This window comes from Amblyomma maculatum, chromosome 2 (genome assembly GCF_055883805.1).
Source record: "Amblyomma maculatum isolate TAMU_Amacu chromosome 2, ASM5588380v1, whole genome shotgun sequence".
In the NCBI taxonomy this organism is placed as follows: domain Eukaryota; kingdom Metazoa; phylum Arthropoda; class Arachnida; order Ixodida; family Ixodidae; genus Amblyomma; species Amblyomma maculatum.
The window spans coordinates 108045469-108064361 of NC_139345.1; the positions used below are offsets into that span (position 1 = coordinate 108045469).

The 18893-nt window shown below is 43.4% G+C and overlaps 1 protein-coding gene across 1 annotated transcript in view; it reads left to right on the forward strand.

Moving 5' to 3' along the window:
• LOC146199514 (zinc finger CCCH domain-containing protein 10-like) overlaps positions 1-12666 on the forward strand; it is a 35942-nt gene extending 23276 nt beyond the window's left edge. The window contains exons 4-5 of the mRNA XM_084595009.1: positions 7730-7975; positions 11465-12666. Of these exons, the coding sequence (XP_084451135.1) occupies positions 7730-7975; positions 11465-11839 (621 nt within the window). The 3' untranslated portion in view covers positions 11840-12666. The remainder of the gene's footprint in view (positions 1-7729; positions 7976-11464) is intronic.
• The last annotated feature ends 6227 nt before the right edge of the window (positions 12667-18893 follow it).

An 18893-nucleotide genomic window follows, 5' to 3' on the forward strand; every position in this document is an offset into this window, starting at 1 on the left:
GTTTATTTAGCTTTGTTAAATGGAAGTTTAGGCACGTAATAATATATGCCCACCTAATTATGGTCATTACTGCCTACAACCTTCCGGTATTGGTACCTTCATGTCAAGCATTATCGGTTTTTAGAATCGCAAGTTGAAGAAGCTACTTCAACTGAATTTTCTCTTGCTTTTATAGCAAGCTTACTTCAAAATGCTTACGATCATTTGCACCTCTAGGCATGTTGGAATTAATAGGTAAGCATGTGGACTCTGTCTTGTTGCTAGCCACATCACTATGACCAAAGAAACTTCTTAGTGGTGCAAAGATAGTGTGAACATATATTGTGTCTTTGTTTTAAATATAAATTGTAACTGTGGCTTGTTTACTTTGCTGATACTTTAGAATATACTCTTTCTTTAAACTGTATTTTTATTGACTGTTGCATGATGGGTGGTACTTGGCTGCTGCCTTGCTTTCTAAGTGGTCGATTGGTCTTATATTTGCATTTGTTAATGATAAGCGATTTTCTGTTTAGGGATTTGGTGATGCCCCTACGCTGTCTACAGCTTATGCGAGGAATGTTAACTTCAGTGGCTGAGGTATGCCATCTGGGAGCTGTGCAGTGATCCTCTAAAAAGCATCTGAATGTCGTGCATGAAACTTTGCTTGTAAATATTATGAATTGGGATGTGTCAGAGGCTGAATTGCCCAGAAAAAACTTGCTTGAACATTAAGCAGGTGTGTATACCACTCATTACGGGGCTTGCTGCTTATGCGGTGCCCAGTGGCATTCTTGCCAAGCAGGAGGGCCACAGATCAAAGTGAGCAAACTAACGTGTCTCCAGATAAAAATGATGGTCTTACTCCTCGCAGTGGTGGAACTGCTGCGCCAAACTGCGCCATATCAGAAATCCTGCTACATGCTGCTACAAAATCAATTTTTTGCCTACTTCAGCGCTGCGCCTGCACCAAAAGTCGCTGAATAATTCTGCCGACAGCGAAATCGAGCTGTCTCAAAACCAAAACTGACATTTGCTGGCAACACTGCAAGGTGGAAGAATATTTTTGCAGTTACTGGGTGGACAATCGCATGACATAAAATGACTTTTTTTTTTCTTAGGAAAACAAGACAATGCACTCCTGACACACTGACAAAGAGAGAGACTACAACACCGTGTGTCAGGAGTGTGCTGTTTTGTTTTCCTAAGATGAACTGCCAACTGGCCCGTTCTTCTACCCTTGCATGAAATTGACGTTTGTCTACGTTACTTCAGCATTTCCTGCCGGTGTTTTTTTTTTTTTCGTCTACTGGGAGGGAATGATGAGAGGGGGCTGCAAGATATTTTTAAGTCCAATGCGCAGGAAAGGTGAAAGGATGGGCTGGCAGGCTGGCCGTCAAAGGGTCGAAGCATGTTCAAATGTGTGACGGCTTCGATCTGCCCTGAGGGCTCGCTTAAATTGTGCGTGTGTGTTTGTGTGTGCGTGTGTGTGTGTGTGCGTGCGTGCGCGGGCGCACCCGCACGCGCAAAGGATGTGCAAGCAGGCTGGCCAACGCTGACGGCAGGGTCTCAAATGAGTGAGGGTTTGAAACTGCCTTCCGCAAAGCACAGCTGGAGTAATATGCACGCTTGCTTCCTTTTTTTCCGTACCAGTGAGGTATGGGCGGCGATGGCCTGAGTAGCAGCGGAGGAAGCGCTAAGGATTTGACTGCTTCTGTGCGCTCGCACTGGACTCTATTGGCTGCTTTTGTACCTGGAGTTCAATCCCTTATGTGAAAAATCTTGTATAATTTCACAGCTTAACTCCAAAAGTCAACATTTACGCGCCCTTTAGGCGATTATCTTTCTTGACAGTTCGATGGAGGCGAAAAGCAAGGCGTCCGTGTGCTGTGCGATGTCAGCGCACGTTAAAGAACCCCAGGTGGTCGAAATTTCCGGAGTCCTCCACTACGGCGTCTCTCATAGCCTGAGTTGCTTTGGGACGTTAAACCCACAAACCAACCAACCAACAGTTATTTCTTTCCCGCCACTACAAAACTGCTTGTCTGTGGGCACGCGCGTGTGCAAATAACTCAGTAAGTACCCTTGGACGTTTCCATTACAATGAGGAAAGCATACGCACAATCCCTGCAGTGCGCTGCGAAGAAGCAGAGTCACGACTCTGAGTCCCTGCGTCGCCTAGATTAACCAGCCACCCCGCCAAACCACCGGAAGAAAAAGAATGAAAGCAAAGATTGCAAACGCATGGGATCGATGCTCACTCTACATCCCTGCGCATCACGCCTTTTGACCGAGCAGTGCCAGCAGCGTGCCTCTCTCGAGGGGGAAAAAAAATCTCCAGCCAGGACCTGCAAAAGTATTCTTCCCCTTTCCCTGCAATCAGCATGGGTCTTGAGAAAAAAAGGAGCCTCGACGTTACCCTGATGTACAGGACAAGGATGCCCAGAAATTAGGTCAGAATCAGGAAAAGGTACAGGAAGAGATCAGGCTGGCCAAGAATATGAGCACCAGTGCTGAGCTGCTTTTCTCAAAAGGCATCAAGTCTAAAAATTTTGCAGATGTTGGGAGTGGACAAGCCCTCCTGAAGAATGGACAGGAAAGGCTCGCAGCAGCACTGTCCAAGCTGTAGTCATCAAAGCAAGAGAAGAAATAATGCCTTAAAGTTGCAGTTTTAAGAAGCGACAGCTCTCAATTTCTACAAGGAGTGTTTATATTGAGACAGCTAGTTACTTTCTTTCCAAGGCTACAGTGTTTTTAGTGTTGTTGCATATCGCGTTATGCCTTCCCTCTGAAAACAAAAAAGGCTTTGTTTTTAGCAAAACCTCCTGTTTGCTTAATTTGGGGCATTTTAAGGAAATAACGGCACTTCAAACTGCTTTTGAACTTGAAGCTTGGTATGGCTATGGTCATTATAAACACCTGAGAAATCGGGTTCCAGAAATAAACTAGCCTTCTTTATTTAAGCGTCTCGAAATTTGAAATTTTGCTACAAAAAGTTTTTTTTTTTTGCTACAAAAGCTCAAATATTTGCTACAAAATGCCATTTTTTCTGCTACAAACTGCGATTTCTTCTGCTACAAAAGCTGCTACAAGAAGTCAGTTGCCAGTTTCACCACTGACCTCATGACTTTGCGACAATGCAGAATAATCGAAGCTCGAGTGGCTCACACTGCATTTACTCCCAGTTATACAGTGATTTGCATTACGTGGGCAATCTCCAAGTGTTTGGAGTAAGAGCTGTTGGCAGCACTTGTAGATCAGCAGCGTTGCTGTCATTAGCAGCTGAGTTAAATGGAAAGTGGTTATTTTTTAAATGTGCAAATTGACATGTTAGCAGTTGATAATGTTTTATTAGCCAACTCTAACATTTTCCAAATACAGTATGCCTTGATGCATGAAGTATTGGTTCTTGCTAGCTTTGACATGAGTCTACTACCATAGTTAGGCTATCCTGTTTGTACAATGAGTGTTCAAAAAGTAGTGCCTCCCCCTGCCTTGCCTTTCTTTCTTTCTTTCTTTTTTTTTTTTTTTTTTTTTTTTTTGCACGCAGTTTATTCAAAATTATGAAATTAGCACCTGCTGCAGCTATGTTACATTTCAATGTAATCTCCATCAAAATGTATGGTTTTGCAACAGTGGTGAACAAGGGCATATGTGCCTTCTTTATACCGACATTTTTCCTTCAGGTGCCTGCTGCCATGTCCTCATGATGCAAATGATGCTGTCACTTCAAATGATGCTGTCATCGTTCTGAAACTTAGATCTACAAAGTGGAGATACGAAAAATCAGTGGCCAGACAGGGACTGTAAAGAGGATGGGGCATAGTACAGCCAAATTTGAGTATCATTTTTTGGTTTCCATGCTGTTTTGAGGGCTAGCATTGTCCCTGGGAAGGGAAAAAAAGTTGATATGCAACAAAATCATGCATGCTCTTGTCCACTAGTCATACAAGGCTATACAAAATAATGGACACTACATCAAAAATTTTTATAGGTCCGTCAGATATGTGGACATATTTTATGTGAATTTCAGAAACTTTGAACATTGTTCTAGAAAAAAAGGCATTACTTTTTAGACATCCTTCATTCAAATGTGGAAGCTTGTTATATAGTTAGAAAAAACTGGTGCTGAACACTAAAGCCAACTGCATCTTTATTGGGTTATGTTGGCTGTCTGTTAAGTGCATACAGGGAGTTACACTATGCAAGGATTACGGTTTGCAGACATTAAAATTTAAACATTAACAACCTGAATCAATGAGATGTGACAAAATTTATAATACTAGTAAGATAAAGGGACACTGAAAGGATGACCACTGAGGATAAGAAAAGGCTGCTCATGCAACACAGGTGCACTGAAGGGGCACAGTGTGTTTTCTCTGACCACTCTTTCAGTCACTGCAAGCTTAGCCCTTTTTCAGGAACACCGCATATCTCTCGAGCTTGTTAAATAAATACAGTTGAGCCCACTTATGACAGACCTGATGGTCACGCAGTTCACTTTTATTGTATGCAAAGTTCGTAATAAGTGGACTTACAGCCAAGAAGACGCCAGAAAAAGGTTGGAAAGCTACCACAGTGCAAGTCCTCGCAGAATGCTCAGTGGCCCTGTATATATGGGCTCGGCAGGGTCTGGTCGAGTTTGTCGAATAAAAAACCAGTTGCAGGGTACATGTATATGCAGTAGGGTTTAGTGAAGTGATGGAGCTAGCAGTTAACTCAGTTGCAGGGGTTTGGTTAACTCGCTTGACCTGTTTGTCTAGAAGCGTGTAGATGCCGTCGAGTCAGGGAGTCTAGTAATAAGGAACTCTGGGATCAAAAAGGCTCTCGTGCATCGAGGAGCAACAATGAAATTGAATGTTTTCAATCCCTCCTCAAGGAAACAAATAATAAGCTAAGCTCTCGGTAATAGAAGGCATCAGAATCAAACCCGGACTTGTAGCTTGCATAATAAGTGCAAATATAGATGCAAGGCACAGCTGCTATACTCGCTCGATAGCGTGTTCATTTAGACACCAACTGGGCAACCGGGTCGAGTAAGGGTGACCTCTTTTACCTGACGCTCACTCGACCCAATGCTGTCATATATGGGGTTAGTATGAGTCACTTCTGTGTTAACCGCTTCAGAAATACATTGGTGTCCTGTTGCACTACATCTTCCCACAGCTGCAAGATCATTGCGGAAAGTTTATGTGGAAGTAGAGGTGCTAAAACCTAAAATGTGGGAGGGAACTGACACCTTTATCATATGACTTTTGATTTCAGACTTTGCTGATTAGTGCGCACTCACTGCCAGTCAAACACCAGTGTAACACAGACTGTCTGCGGTCTGTGCGTTGTCTGTAGATGGCAGCAGACTATGCAGCAGAAATGTCAGACTATGCAGACAACACAGTCATCACTTAACCCTAGTAGGTCATCGTACCACGTGACCGGTATTCAAACTTTTCAGATTGCTCTCATCAACTGAGCGCCAGACCTCTGCAATAATTTAGTTTCAATGCTGCCCCTATTTTGCACACATCAGTTGCTCTTCTAGCCTGCCAGGGCACAGTTTGCAATGGCTAACTGCAGATTGAATGTTCATTTTTATTTTTTCTATTTGCTTGGGGGTAGGGGGGGGGGGGGGCAATGGAAAGAGGCTATCACTGGAGCTAGGAGGCAATCTTTGAGTCCCACATTGGCTGGAAGCATATTTTTCAACCCCTGCGGGAAGTTGCGGGGCTTCCTTGTTCAATATAACCGCGTGGTGTGGCCGTGACTATCTGTTATTTGAGACAGAGTGTCATAGCCCCTATAGATGTTTTGATGGAAATTCCACCTTTCTTCAGCCGTAGCCATTATAACTAGGCCATGCATCTTGAGTGGAACTAGAAGAGTGGCAATCTCAAGGGGGTGCTGGTATTGAAAGCAAGACTACTGCCTAGGCTAGCCCAGTTTATAGAAATTTTTCATCTTCATTCTGTTGTGGGATGGGGAGCTTAGAGAATATGTGTTTGACAGCTCGGTAAGTAGGCATTTCCAGATAAAATGGTGTCATTGCACGTGATATTCTCACGGGAGCTATGTCAACGTCATGTGTATCCAAAAAATGTAATCTTCATCTGCAGTTTATTAAAGAGAGGTCTGTTTTATGCAATGGAAGGTTGGTTCTTATCCCACACTCACACTTCAACTGAAAAATCCAAGTTGGTAGCTCCTCCTAACTTTGTGACAGCATTTGGTATTGTTACACCACACAACCCATTGGCGAATTAGTGCTCAGCCATATTGCCGGCAAACTACCACCTGCCTAGGCCTGTGATTTTTCGCTGGCAATGCCAGATTTTCTGCGGAACAAGGCAGTTATGGTAACACTGTCAGATTAAAATGATTAGTTAGATCTATTTTATTATTAGTCTTTTCATGGCACTTAATCGTATAACTAATGATCTGTCAAGGGTGGTAGCCTGTAATGGGCTTTCTTAGCATAAAATTACAGCGAACTGAAGTAGTTTTCATGGGTTTTAAAAGAAAACAAAATACTCACAAGGATGCCAAGCTGGACAAGTTGGAGCTTTAGCATTTTTCGAAACGTAGTGTGAAAAGACGAGGACACAGAAGAAAGCAGAGACGCGACATGAATGCTTGTTTCACAACAGAATTTTTATTGGAAGGGTTAAGGGTTTTATTCTTTGTCTGATTTGGGGCTCCATTTTGACATGGCTGAGCTAAGGTGATATGAAAATGGCTATGTACTTCTTACATCTAAGTTTTTCTTACTGGCTTAGTATATTGTCACATGTTATGATGCATGCTTGTTGAAAGTTGAAGATGTGTGCAGTTATTCTGCTGTGCACATAAAGGCTCTTAATTGTAAACAAAAGGTGGTTGGGATAGCATGTGGGCTCAGGAATGTGTAATGAATGCTTGATTCATAGGCACATATGAAGCTGAATGAACAGTTTGACAATGGCAATCAGTGCTGGCTAAAGTTGAACAGAAACTTTTTTCAGATCCAGCTTCTGCTATGCCCTGGTGTGGTGGCTCTATGATAGGGCTCAAGTTTGCTGATAGTAAGGACGTGGGTTTGATCCCAGCCACGGCTGCGTTTTGATGAAGGAAAGCCAGAGGGTGCCCATGTGCGGTGTGTTTTCAGTGCATAATAAAGAACCCTGGGTAGTTAAAATTGCGTAGCCTTGCACTGTGCCACACCTTGTAAACTGGTGGCACTGTGGGACATTAAACCCATATACCTTACCATATGCCAAACCAGCTTCTGCTGTAAAAAATAGACAAATGCACTGATTGGAAGTTGCAAAGCCTGCTGCAAAAAAACAGTGCTTTGATTTGGTGAAAATTCGGGTGTTTACAGGTTGTGACGATGCCTGGTGTTATTAACTGGTATTCATTTTGTAAACTTTGAGATTGTTCATAAATGCACAAAGACACAGTACCAAATATTGATAGACTTGCCAGTTCAGTGGATAACTAAGAGCTAAAAGAAAAGAAAATGCCTTTCAGAAGATGATAGAGGCAATAAGCGACAATTTTTGTTGGTTGCTTCACGATAGCGCTGCCATTCGTACGCAGCTCAAAAGTGCACACTGAAGCTAGCCATGTTTTGAAGTAGAGTTTTCTAGCTGATATCGCCAAAGAGGTCTGCCGTTTGTATTGTGTGTGCAGTATTAAGAAAAGTAGACCACCTCCAGCACATTTGGTCATTAATGGTCGACATCTCCACCGGGTTGTGTTCTTTTTTTTTGCACAGGAGGAAGAGCTGTTCCGTACCACTGGGCGCCTGCCGCCGTCAGCCGGTGGTGTGTCGGAACCCCCCCAGGTGGTGGGCATGATCCCACCCGTTTGCAAGGATTTCCTGAAGGGCGACTGCCGCCGAGCTGGTCGCTGCAAGTTCCGGCACCTGGGTGAGGAGGAGCCCGAGGCCAAGCGCCGGGCCCTGGACGATGAAATGGGATACCGGGTGCTGCAACAGGAGAATGCCATTCTGCGCCGCAAGGTCGGCCGTCCCACTCCCTACTCCCGATTTGTGCAGCATTAAAGGCCTTGCCCCCCGCCGGGCACTCACCCCCCACTCTGCTGGCTCTCTTTTATATGGGAGGGGAGGGGAGCGCGAGCGCAAAAGCGGCAGTGCAGAAGCGTGGGCTAAAGTGCGGTGCGAAAAGCGCGTGGCGGATGCGCGAGCGAAAGCGCGTGGCAGTAGTAGAGTGGTTGAATGCAGAACGAGAGCAAATGCGGATCGTTGGGGTTAAAGCGCGGGCAAAATGCAACGCAGTGATGGCGAGAGTGCGCAAAGGTTGCAGAACTGCATCTTATCACACAGTTCGACAGCTGCAGCGTGCGCATACATTACTTCAAAGCAAAGGAGAGCATAAATGCTTATGTTAGTGGTTGCAAATTTGGAAATGGGTACGTTGGGCAAAGATTCAAGCCATTGCTGTTAAAAAAGGAAAAAAGCAGTAGCAGTACATACGCACCAGCTTATTTGGCACATGGAGGTCATGATAGCATTAAGTTTGAACAGCGTTGCGAACAAACAGCTTGAGTGGGTGAAGGTGAGTGCAAGGCTGGGTCAGGCCCAGTGGCGAAATCCTATTGTAGGAAAATTATGAAAGTTCTATTGCCAAGCTCATCTCTGTGTAGAAAATGTGGAAGTCTAAAGTAGCATCTGCTGCTGTTGTGCTAATTTTTTAAAATTTTTTCTTTGTAAAATCTGGCTGTGTTAAGACATGCTAGCAGATATTGTCATTATGGTCTTTCATATTGATCTCAACCATTTGGCAGGTTCTTTTGGCTTGCTGTGCAATTTTTCCTTTCAGTCGTGGAGTCCCAAATGGAGGATGGGGTAAGATAAATGGTCTTCTGCATTTCTTTGATGGCAGTTTCAAACTAACTTCATGCTGAATTGTGATGGTAAGTAGGGAAAGCTTGCCTAACACATCCGGCTGCAAATTGTTGCTTTAAAGAAGGCTGCCACAGAGCAATTGCGACAGAACCAAGAACCAAGGTAGTATGTTTCTGTATTGTGCCTGAAGAAAGCTAGTAGAACATGCCCTATTACATTGCATCTTGCCAAGTTTCATACCAAGAGCTTGGTAAGGGGCAGTGCGTGGCTGAAGGTATTGCTGAAACAAAAAAAAGCTTTGCAACACTTCGGATTTTGCATTGAATTCTGATGTGTCACAGGATGCAATGTAATAACAGCAGTCTTGTAAGTGCACCTGTATGCCACTGTTCTGTACCCATGGAAAGGGTTAGTCATAAATACAATACTGTTGAATTATCGTATGTGTGATTTTTATCCCATGCCACTTTTCTCAGCTGTCTATCAAGGTGCTTGCTCTTTCATGCATGCAGTTGAATTAAAGCTTACATAATTATGTTTAATGGGGCGCCCATGGAAAGCCATTTATTAAAATTATAAAACGCATGCTAGCAATAAATATTTCATCAGTCTTTTCCTCAATGCAAAAATATTTATGCTTGCTTCATTATCATCAAGCACACGGGCAATAAAAAATATTCCTCCTCGCCCACCTCAACCCACGCTGGCACGCAAGAACGAAAAAAAAAGTCACGATAGCGCCCCATCACACCTAGTCCCACCCGTGTAAGTCCAGTAGCATCCAATGAACAGGTGCTCCCAACAGCCCAGCTGACCTCAGTGGGGAGGTTTGCACGCGGGGATGCGTCACCCAAATCGGCTGCGTGTGAACAGTCACCAGGTGCACTTTTAAAAAATTATTTGTAAATTATTGGCTCCACGCAAAGCTTTAAAACTTGACTCTAATACTCACAAAGGTCACCTCTATGGATTTCTTGCATGAGAGTTGTACTGGAAATAGCATTTCAGAGGCCCTATAAGGTACATAGTGTCATGTTATAATGGAAGGTTTGTGTGTTCTCTTTTCAACTACATCATGTGACACAAAACTGAACCACAAAAGTATTGCGAACAGGGTCGATCTTTAGCCTAGTGCACTCTTGTGGCATGGCAGCTCCTGCTGGTAAGGTTGCCAAGTGGAAGACTATTCTTTTAAAGAGACACTAAAGAAAAAAAAGTGGGCTTGCATCGATAGAATGCCAGTTCCTGGTTACAAAAAAAGCCACTCTTACTGAAAACAACAGTTATGAGGTAGTAAAGAGGAAGAACAGGAATACAGGTATCGCCACCACAGCCGAAACGGCCTAGACTCGCAACTACAAATCACGTGACGCGCAAGAGATCCCGGAGGCTCACAAATGCGAATTATGTTGACCGATTGAATGCGGTAGTCGGTTTTGTCTCGAATATGATAACATGCTTTTATCATACATAAACGCTAGCGAAAAGACAACTTAAATGTTGCAAGGCAAATATAAATATATACTCATTTCGTCCGCCTGTCGGTAGGTGCCGCTAGTCTCTCGGCTAACACTGTGCTACAGCCGTCCACTTCAGTTTTGCTTATGTTCTGGCTCAGGCACATTGTATGGCTCAGATAGTTTGGTTTGGGCCTGCGGTGAATGCGAGCTCGGAGCAGCAGATGCGCCTACCCTAAGTGCTTATTGAATCAAGATCATGACTCGGCACGCACCTGCAAAGTATCCTCCGCTCCCTGCGTGCCAGCAATCATGGAGTATTCTCTTGCGTCATAGTGTGCGTCATCCTACCCTACTACGTAGTAGGAGAAAACAGTTTAAATTCGACTGGCGGGAGCAAAAAAAATCTCAACTTCTTGTCGCAATATCTCGGCAATAATTCGAATTTTTGCTGCCAGATATGCGGTGACACTGTCACCAAATGCTGTTTATTAGATTTCGATAGCTTTGGGTGTCTTTAGTGTCCCTTTAAAGTTTGGGCTTGTGCACCATTTTCTATGTAAATAGCGGTTGAAGCAAGCACACGGTCGTACAGCAGCCAAACGTTTTTTTTTCGTTGTTGGCATTCAGAGTGGCTTAAGCTAGCCTGTACCAGAAGAGAGTGCAATGCAACAACAAGTGTGCTACTTTTTCTCAAAACGGAGATTTTATGAGCTATAAAAGGCAAAACATCAAATGCAGGTGCAGCCGCCATCGGCCATTTTCACATACGAACTGAAGTGGTGCAGGTCTGAATTGATGGTTTCGGGGACAGGCCTGGGGGAGGTCGCTTGCTCACTTTTAAGTGGAAAATTTTGCATGGAACAACGTGGCTGAGTTGTTTTTTTTTTCGACAAAAGAAAAAAGGAAGTAATATGGGGTTAATATAGGCCAGCCCCCAAGAGGAACCCATAAACCTGCCTCTGCAGCAATGTTGATGCCTGGATGCCATAAGTGTGAATTGACGGGGTGGGAAACAAACTGTTTCAGTTTTAAGCTCGGTTTGCTAGTGAAATTAATGTATATTCGGACAAGAAGTCAGGTCAAGGCATCTTCATTCTCCCTGTAGGATGTTTGGGCAGGCGTGTCGATAGTCACTTCTATAATTGGCATGAGTTCACAGCATGCTTTGAACACTACCTTGCAGGTGGATGACCTAAAGAAGCAAGTGGCTGACCTGATGGCCACCAACGAGTTTCTGTTAGACCAGAATGCTGCCCTGCGGCTGAGCAAGCAAGCGCCCGCAGGCACCCCCCAGCCCCTGGGGGTCATTCCCACCGCAGCGGCCCTGGGACCCGTGACACCCCTGGGTGGCACGGCTGACCTGACCTCCACTCCGCAGAGCATGACACCCATGATGCCCGTAGTACCAGTTTCCATCTCATCCAGCCTGCCGGCCTCCCTTTCACAGAGCCTGGCGCAAACCATAATCACTATGAGCAGCCCATCAGCACCGCTGGTCTCCTACCCTGTCATGACACAAAGCCTACGCCCTGTCATTGCCCATCGCATGACTCACTAGGCCTGTCCATGTGACGGCCATTCTGCTGCTGATCTCCGTGCGCTGGTCTGGATCATGATTGAGGGGTGTGCTTGCGTGTATAACTCTGACTCTGGAATGCTGGTTCTGGCCTTGAGGCGACACCCCTCTTTTTGATGGGCTCTGCTGTTGAGATGGACTGATTGCTACTGTACACCACTTTTGGTGTAATGGCACAGCACACGATCCAGACAAGTTATATGGAGATCAGTGGGCCATTTGGATCCTTTCTTTTTTTCTTTTTTTGGACTCGTGCCATTTCTTGCCAGTCTTTGATGTGATGACTCATAAATTTCAAAACTCACCAGCTTTCCTGGTGCTTCTGGTGCGTCTGATGCTGAGCCGAACCAGAGGGCTGTATCATAAATAATCCAAGACCGGCCTTAAGTGGCTTGAAGAAAAAAAAAAACCAGTTGTGTTCGTATACACCTGATGAAAAATTTATTCCCTGTGCATTTTTTGGGCACTTTTTGTTAGTGTTAGCACCTTTTCTTGAACTTTAATTCTTTCATTGAGGCAAATGCAAACTGGGGATTTTTTGCTGCAGTTCATATTTTTGATTATGTGATGGGTGTTCTGTGTTGTGGGGTGGTGTGAGGCAGCCACAAGATTGTCAAAGCATGCTTCTACTGCTGTGTTCTGCCTACTTCTTACTTTGTATGTTTTTATACTTTTGCCATCAATTTTTACATTTGGTACTTTGCAGACTGGAATGTTACACGTGATTTACAAGCATTTGAATGTTATTCCACAGTGGGACTGTACCACAATACTGAATTTGACTGACATCCCACAATTTTTTTTTTTTTGACACCAGAGTGGGATACAGAGCCTTGTAGTTGATCCATCACATATTTTTCAGGCCAGCCTTAGAGTGGCATTTCTTTTTTGTTTTGCTTCATGTTATCACATATTTTTCAGGCCAGCTTTAGCGTGGCATTTCTTTTCTGTTTTACTTCATGTTGCTTTTAGGGAACAACCATAATCATGTACAGTTGGTGGGACAGCTCATAACTGCATGAAAAACCAGTGATGTATATTTTTTTTTTCTTGTGTTATGAAGCCTTGTATGATGTAAGTGGTGCTTAAAAAAGCCAAGCTTGTCTCACTGGGTTGTGCAAACAGCTGCCTTGCAGGAGGTTGGTTGTTTCCGATATAGTAGTAGTGATTGCTTGCATGATTAGAATCTTTCACATTTCTTCTTTCATAATTGCCACTTTCCATGCAACTGCACAGCAGGTTGCCTGGATACGCAACCAGCGTTCCCAAAGTACTTTGGGGGTTGGAGTATGGTTCCCCTTCATTGTCTGACGAAATGCAGGTGCCAAACATTGCTAGATCAAAGATTGCTGGCAACAATGGCTGGATGCTAGGAAACTCATTGCTAGAAAATACTAGGTTACTCATTGCATTACCGACACCAGAGCTCATAACCACACCCACGGAGCCTGTATACTTGAGCTCCTTCAGTGCTGGCTACTCTTGTATTGAAAGGTTTGTGGCTTGTTGCGACAGATTCTTTTTTCATGACAGAAAAAGAAGGGCACCCAATGCATGTGCAGTCATAATAAAAACACGGCACCATTTTTATTTTCACCACATGCTACAGAAAATAAAACGGTCAGTTTGCACTGTCCAAGCTGTACTAAATTGCACTTATGGCAGGTAATGCCCATTAGCATCATACCAGGTTTTCTGGTCTTCAAACGTGTTTTAAACCTGGTTTATACAGCGCTGGTCATTCTTCCCTGCATCTAAATTGCAAGCACGGCTGATGTATCTCGACTATAGTTATGTGTGTGAATTCTGCTTCAGGAAGCGTGGGGTGAAACAGACAACTTTGTTTTGTTTTTTTCAACATCCCTGTCGGTTATTTTATTCCATGTTGCTTAATATTTACACTTACTACCAAAACTAAGAACAATATACCATTTCTGTCATAGATTTTTGAAAAGTCATGCATTCAGGGGACCATGTAAAAGTAGTTTGGTTGGCAGTGACTAGCACAATGCTGTTCCAAACAGTCCTTAGTGTCCAATTTTATTTGGAGTGCATAAATGCTAGGCAAGAAAAATGTGGACATATGTGGCCATGACCCGCCTGTACTTTACTTCCTTCCACCCCCTTCCACGATGGCTCAGTGGTTACAATACTCGACTGCTGAACCCAAGAGCGTGGTTTCGATCCCAGCCATGGCAGTCACATTTTGATGGAGATGAAAAGCAAGGCACCCGTGTGCTGTGCAATGTTGGTGCACATTAAAGAAACCCAGGCGGTCAAAATTTCCATAGCCTGTCCCTTGTAGCCTGAGTTGCTTTGGCACATTAAATCCTATGAACCATACCAACTTCCCTCCACCAAGTGTTGCAGTGCACTCTGCCTTGCTTTACGCAACATGCACCAACCAGCTCAATATGACAAGTATGCTTACAAAAGCTAAAAATGACAGAGGCCAGCACTGTTTTCAGTCAAGAAAAACTTCAGTTGCAATTCTTTGCATAGTGATTATAAAAAGGCACATGTCTTCAGGCTAAAATTAAAAGAACTAAATGACTGTGTGCATATCTATTAACAATGTAAAATAATTATAAAAATTCGTATTTCTTGCTATGGGCATCTCGGACCGTATTCTCCTTGTCAGCTTCCAGTGAGAAATTAATGGGGGGCCATAGTGCTATGTTGTCTACAGCACTTTTGTATGGAAGGAAAGAAAAATCAAAAAGCTACGTGAGTACAGTAGTAATTCTTGTTTAGACATAAAAGGTGTGAAAACTTTCACTTCAGTGTTTTTTTTTAAAGAGACATTCCAAATAAAGCCAATATAAGTCTGAAAACTATAACGACTGTGAATATACACTAAAGCAGTATTGTTTGCTCTCTTGAAGGGAGGAAAAATTTTGTCTTACCAGGAGTTCCTCTTAACAGGACTAAAAAAGAGATACAAGCATGCTACATGTTTGTATATACGTTACGCGAAAACAATAAGATAGCTAACTGCCTTTCAGGGAGAAAACAACTGCAGATAAAACATTTATTGTGTTATGAATCAAGTTAGTTGAAGACTTAAAGCATGAGGCCAGCTCGCATCCTATATGAGGATGGCATTGTTCTAATTTCTTTTTATATTATCTAAAATAGTGGCCACTGTCCACAGTGGCTGCTGTTTATTATTACTCATTTTATTTTTAATGCAGGCTATAAACGCCCAAACAAGAGGCCCAAGCGCTTTGGAGGTCTTCAGTATGATAGCCTTGCGACTATCTTATCTCGCTACCTCTGCAGTATGTACGTTGCTCATTATAAGAGCAGGTATTCTACACCGTACGCCTTTCCGTACGTTGTAAGTAGTATGCACAGCATCAATACCCGGTCATCTCTACGACTCGGTAATACGCATTGTAACACTCTGTCGGTTGAAATCATGGCTCCATGTTTATATGCATCAAGTCAACGGGTGGGCATACTTTGCATGCACGTGTGTTTTAGTATGTGGGCGGCGAGAAATTAATCTTTTCTCCAAGTAGTGTGATCCCGTGAGACACCTCAAAATGACAGATTATGGGGCTCGTTGCTGCATGATACCCGGGAACAGCAGTGCACAGACAGCAAAAAGTGATTACACAACACATGCTCATGCTGCCAGCTGTTAATACGAACACAAGGAGCCGAACTTTCTTCGCACCAACCGACAGCAATCTCATATAACCCTTATATCACCTGTGGATAAGGCTAATCAACAATAAAATTTTTCCCTTCTAATTTTTTTTGGAAGGAAAAATTTTTTTTGTTGATTGCCTTTATCCACTGGTGTTTGAAGGCTTGTGTGGAATTGCTGCAGGTGATGTCATTCACGGCAACTTGCGATTTCTCTAACAGGGCTGTGATGCTGTATCCCACCTTTAAATTTCTATCTTTACAGGTCTGGTTTGGCACTTTCTCCAGTCCGCATTTTGTGGTGAACAGGAATCATTAGATCACTTTTTATTGTTTTTCCGCCGCTTCACTACTTTGAGAAGACAGTTGATGGAAAGGCCATTGCAACAGCTTGGCCTCAGTTCAAGTAGCCCGATATTATCATTTGGCGCCACCATCCTTGGGCACAGTCACAAGTCTGTTTTCACTGCCATGCAAAATTTTTTACTGGAATCAAATCGTTTGTCTTGCTAAATATTTAAACATCACTTGTTCTACAATTGCAGTGTCAATCTCCCGTGTGTGTTATCACTTTTCATTTTATATTTCACTTACTTCCCGTTTTGTTTCTTTCCTCTACCCCTCAAATCACTTTTTTTTTTTTTTTTTTTTTGTGCAAGTATATTTCTAAAATTTTCTTTGCTACCCAATTCTTGGCCGATTCCCCTCTGTGGGTACGTGCCATAAGTTATTTGGACAACAACAACAACAACTAGATGAGTGAAGGCAGACAAGAAGGAATGTAACGGCTTGCCGCCTTGATGGTGACCAAATGAGAACAGTGAGAATGGGTGATGTGTATTGTGTTTGCTCCACTGTGACTGTGTTCTGCAGTCTTCTCCTGACTGCTTGTGCCTGCCTCGACTGCTTGCCTGACAGTGCTCTTCAGTGAGGCCGTTTCACATTGGAGGATTGGTCGGAAGTAGTTTTTGTAGAGGAAGATAGGGTTCATGTTCCCATAAGTCTCGGACGATGTCTCATAGACTACCCAGATGGGGGTTTGGGGGTTTGGCATGCTGTTTCGCCAGTTTGTTGGCCCCAAGCTTGGATTTGGAATCTTTGGCACAAAAAACAGGTACAAATGCTACACCGGTAGCATTTGTACCAGTTGGAGCTCTGACGTAAAAGACCCGAAAATGACACAGGAGCAGATAAGGGTTGTCACCAGCCGCTACTTAGAAATCTCTGAGGTGCGTCCATTGGGCAGGTGGGGCACTTTTTGCAGATCCTCGGACTTGCAATGTGTGTCGGCTTGCAGTCCACATCATTTGCTAACAGTGAAACCATTCGTCCCTGAAAAACATGCTTGTTGAAAAGGTATCATACGCGACGTGGATCCATTGGCATCTCCCCAGGAAATACTTGAGAAATTCAGCATTATTGCACTGTTCTGCTGCATCAGAAATACTGTTGGCTCCCGGGTGCTGACAGAACCACGATTGCGACATTTGTAATGTCTGTGTGTTCATCAGAGGTTAAGGTATGGCCTATTGTGTACCACATCGATCCACTTCACCCTTGTCCTTTGCAGTTCTAAAATTGCTGCTGCTTTAGACATTGCAGCAAGGCTTGCAAATCAGCAATACATTGACAACTTTGTGGAGATAATCATTCCTCTGACCTTTTTACGTCTGGTAGAACTATTTGTGCTCTTTGTCACGGAGATGCTGATGATGCTATTTGCCCAAAACGCTCAGATGAACAGTGTTCTGGACATCATCCTGCACAAGAGATGCTCTAGAGCAGATGTCTATGCACAGCTAGATTGAAAGTGGCATTTATATGCAGGCTGTGCAAGGACAATAGGGTTGAATGTAGAAGCAGGTTTAACAAAGTCTCTTGTTGCAACTGTGGAGAAGGCGTTTGAGGGTGTCCTGGAGTGCATGCTGATCACCTTTAACAAAGCTCTGTCACAGGTCATTTCTACACAGTTGCATCTACCTTAATTGCAGCTTTGCCAATTTGTAATTTTGTTAAAACTGCAATGCCCTACTGCTACTGTTACTTGGGGCTCTACCCAGTCGCCTGCTCTTTCTGTGTCCACAATAATGCCGAGGCAAGGTCCTGAGGATACATGCCTGTCCACGGTTTGCTCTTCAATTGTAGAAATGACATGTCCATCCCAAAAGTTCTGTGCTTATTCCCCCCCACCTTGAAGTCTGCCCATTCTAACACAAAGCAAAAAAAGGTTCCCCTAATCTTCAGCATAAGACTGACATTTTAAAGAAGGCTGTTGCAGCCTCCCTGATTTTACAATAATCACGGCGGGGTTAGAATACAACGGTGAAATTGCCATTCAATTGCATTTTAATTTCACATTTTACAGAACCTTGTCTCTAAATTCAACCCAGATATAATTTCACTTCAGGAAGCCTTGCTTCCACCAAATCGGCCATTTTCTTTAAAATATTTTCGAACTTTCAGAGCCAATTGCACTAGCGGCTATAGTAGTGGCTTGTTAACATTAATTTCTCCAAAAGCATTTCATCGGGCAAAAGTGTCGCACAAAATTCTACAACCAGACTGCAAACTACTAGCAGTTGATACTGTGATTCCACAGTGTGCTCCTCTCACTATCGCAAATGTCTACTTCCCAGCAGGTGTCCGTACAACAGATTGTTTAAGGGATCTGTTGAGTTCAAACAACAGAGTGATTATTGCTGGCGATTTTAATTCTCACCATTTCTTTGGGATTATCGTTCAGACAATTGGGCATCGTCTTTATAACTGGATGTCTGTAAATGATGTGTGTTGCTGTAATAGTCCAGGCATAACCTATATATGATAGCAGCTTCTAGGTCAGTAATTGATTTAACAGCAGCGAATTGAGGGAGGGTCTTACCATGGGCTACAGTCGATTTTGCTACGTCCAGCGACCACTTCCCAATAATGTTTAATATAATGTGCTCTTCCTACTGTGTGACTAGTTTGTGTTTTTGTGCGAAAGTGTGACTACCTTTGCAGGGAAATTTGTTTACCAGGAACTCTTTAAAAAGCTTGTGAATTCCTCGCTATCTTCAATCGCATCATCTGAGAACACTGACCATGCTCAACAAACGATCTCTTCTTTGTTAGATGCAGCTGACCGTTCCGTGTTCATGGTGAAATTTCTGGTCAGTAACAAAACGGCATGCCGATGGTGGAATGAAGATTGTGAAAAAGCATACTGTCATAGAAAAGCTGCCTAGAAGAGCCTTTCCCATAATCAGAGTCCTCAAAATTAGGAAAATTACAATTGTATTTGGCTCCATTTAGAAGAACTATTTGTAAAGCTAAGGACGAATAATTCAAATATCAACATTTATCTCTCCCATCCAACTAATCGGAAAGCATTGTATATATT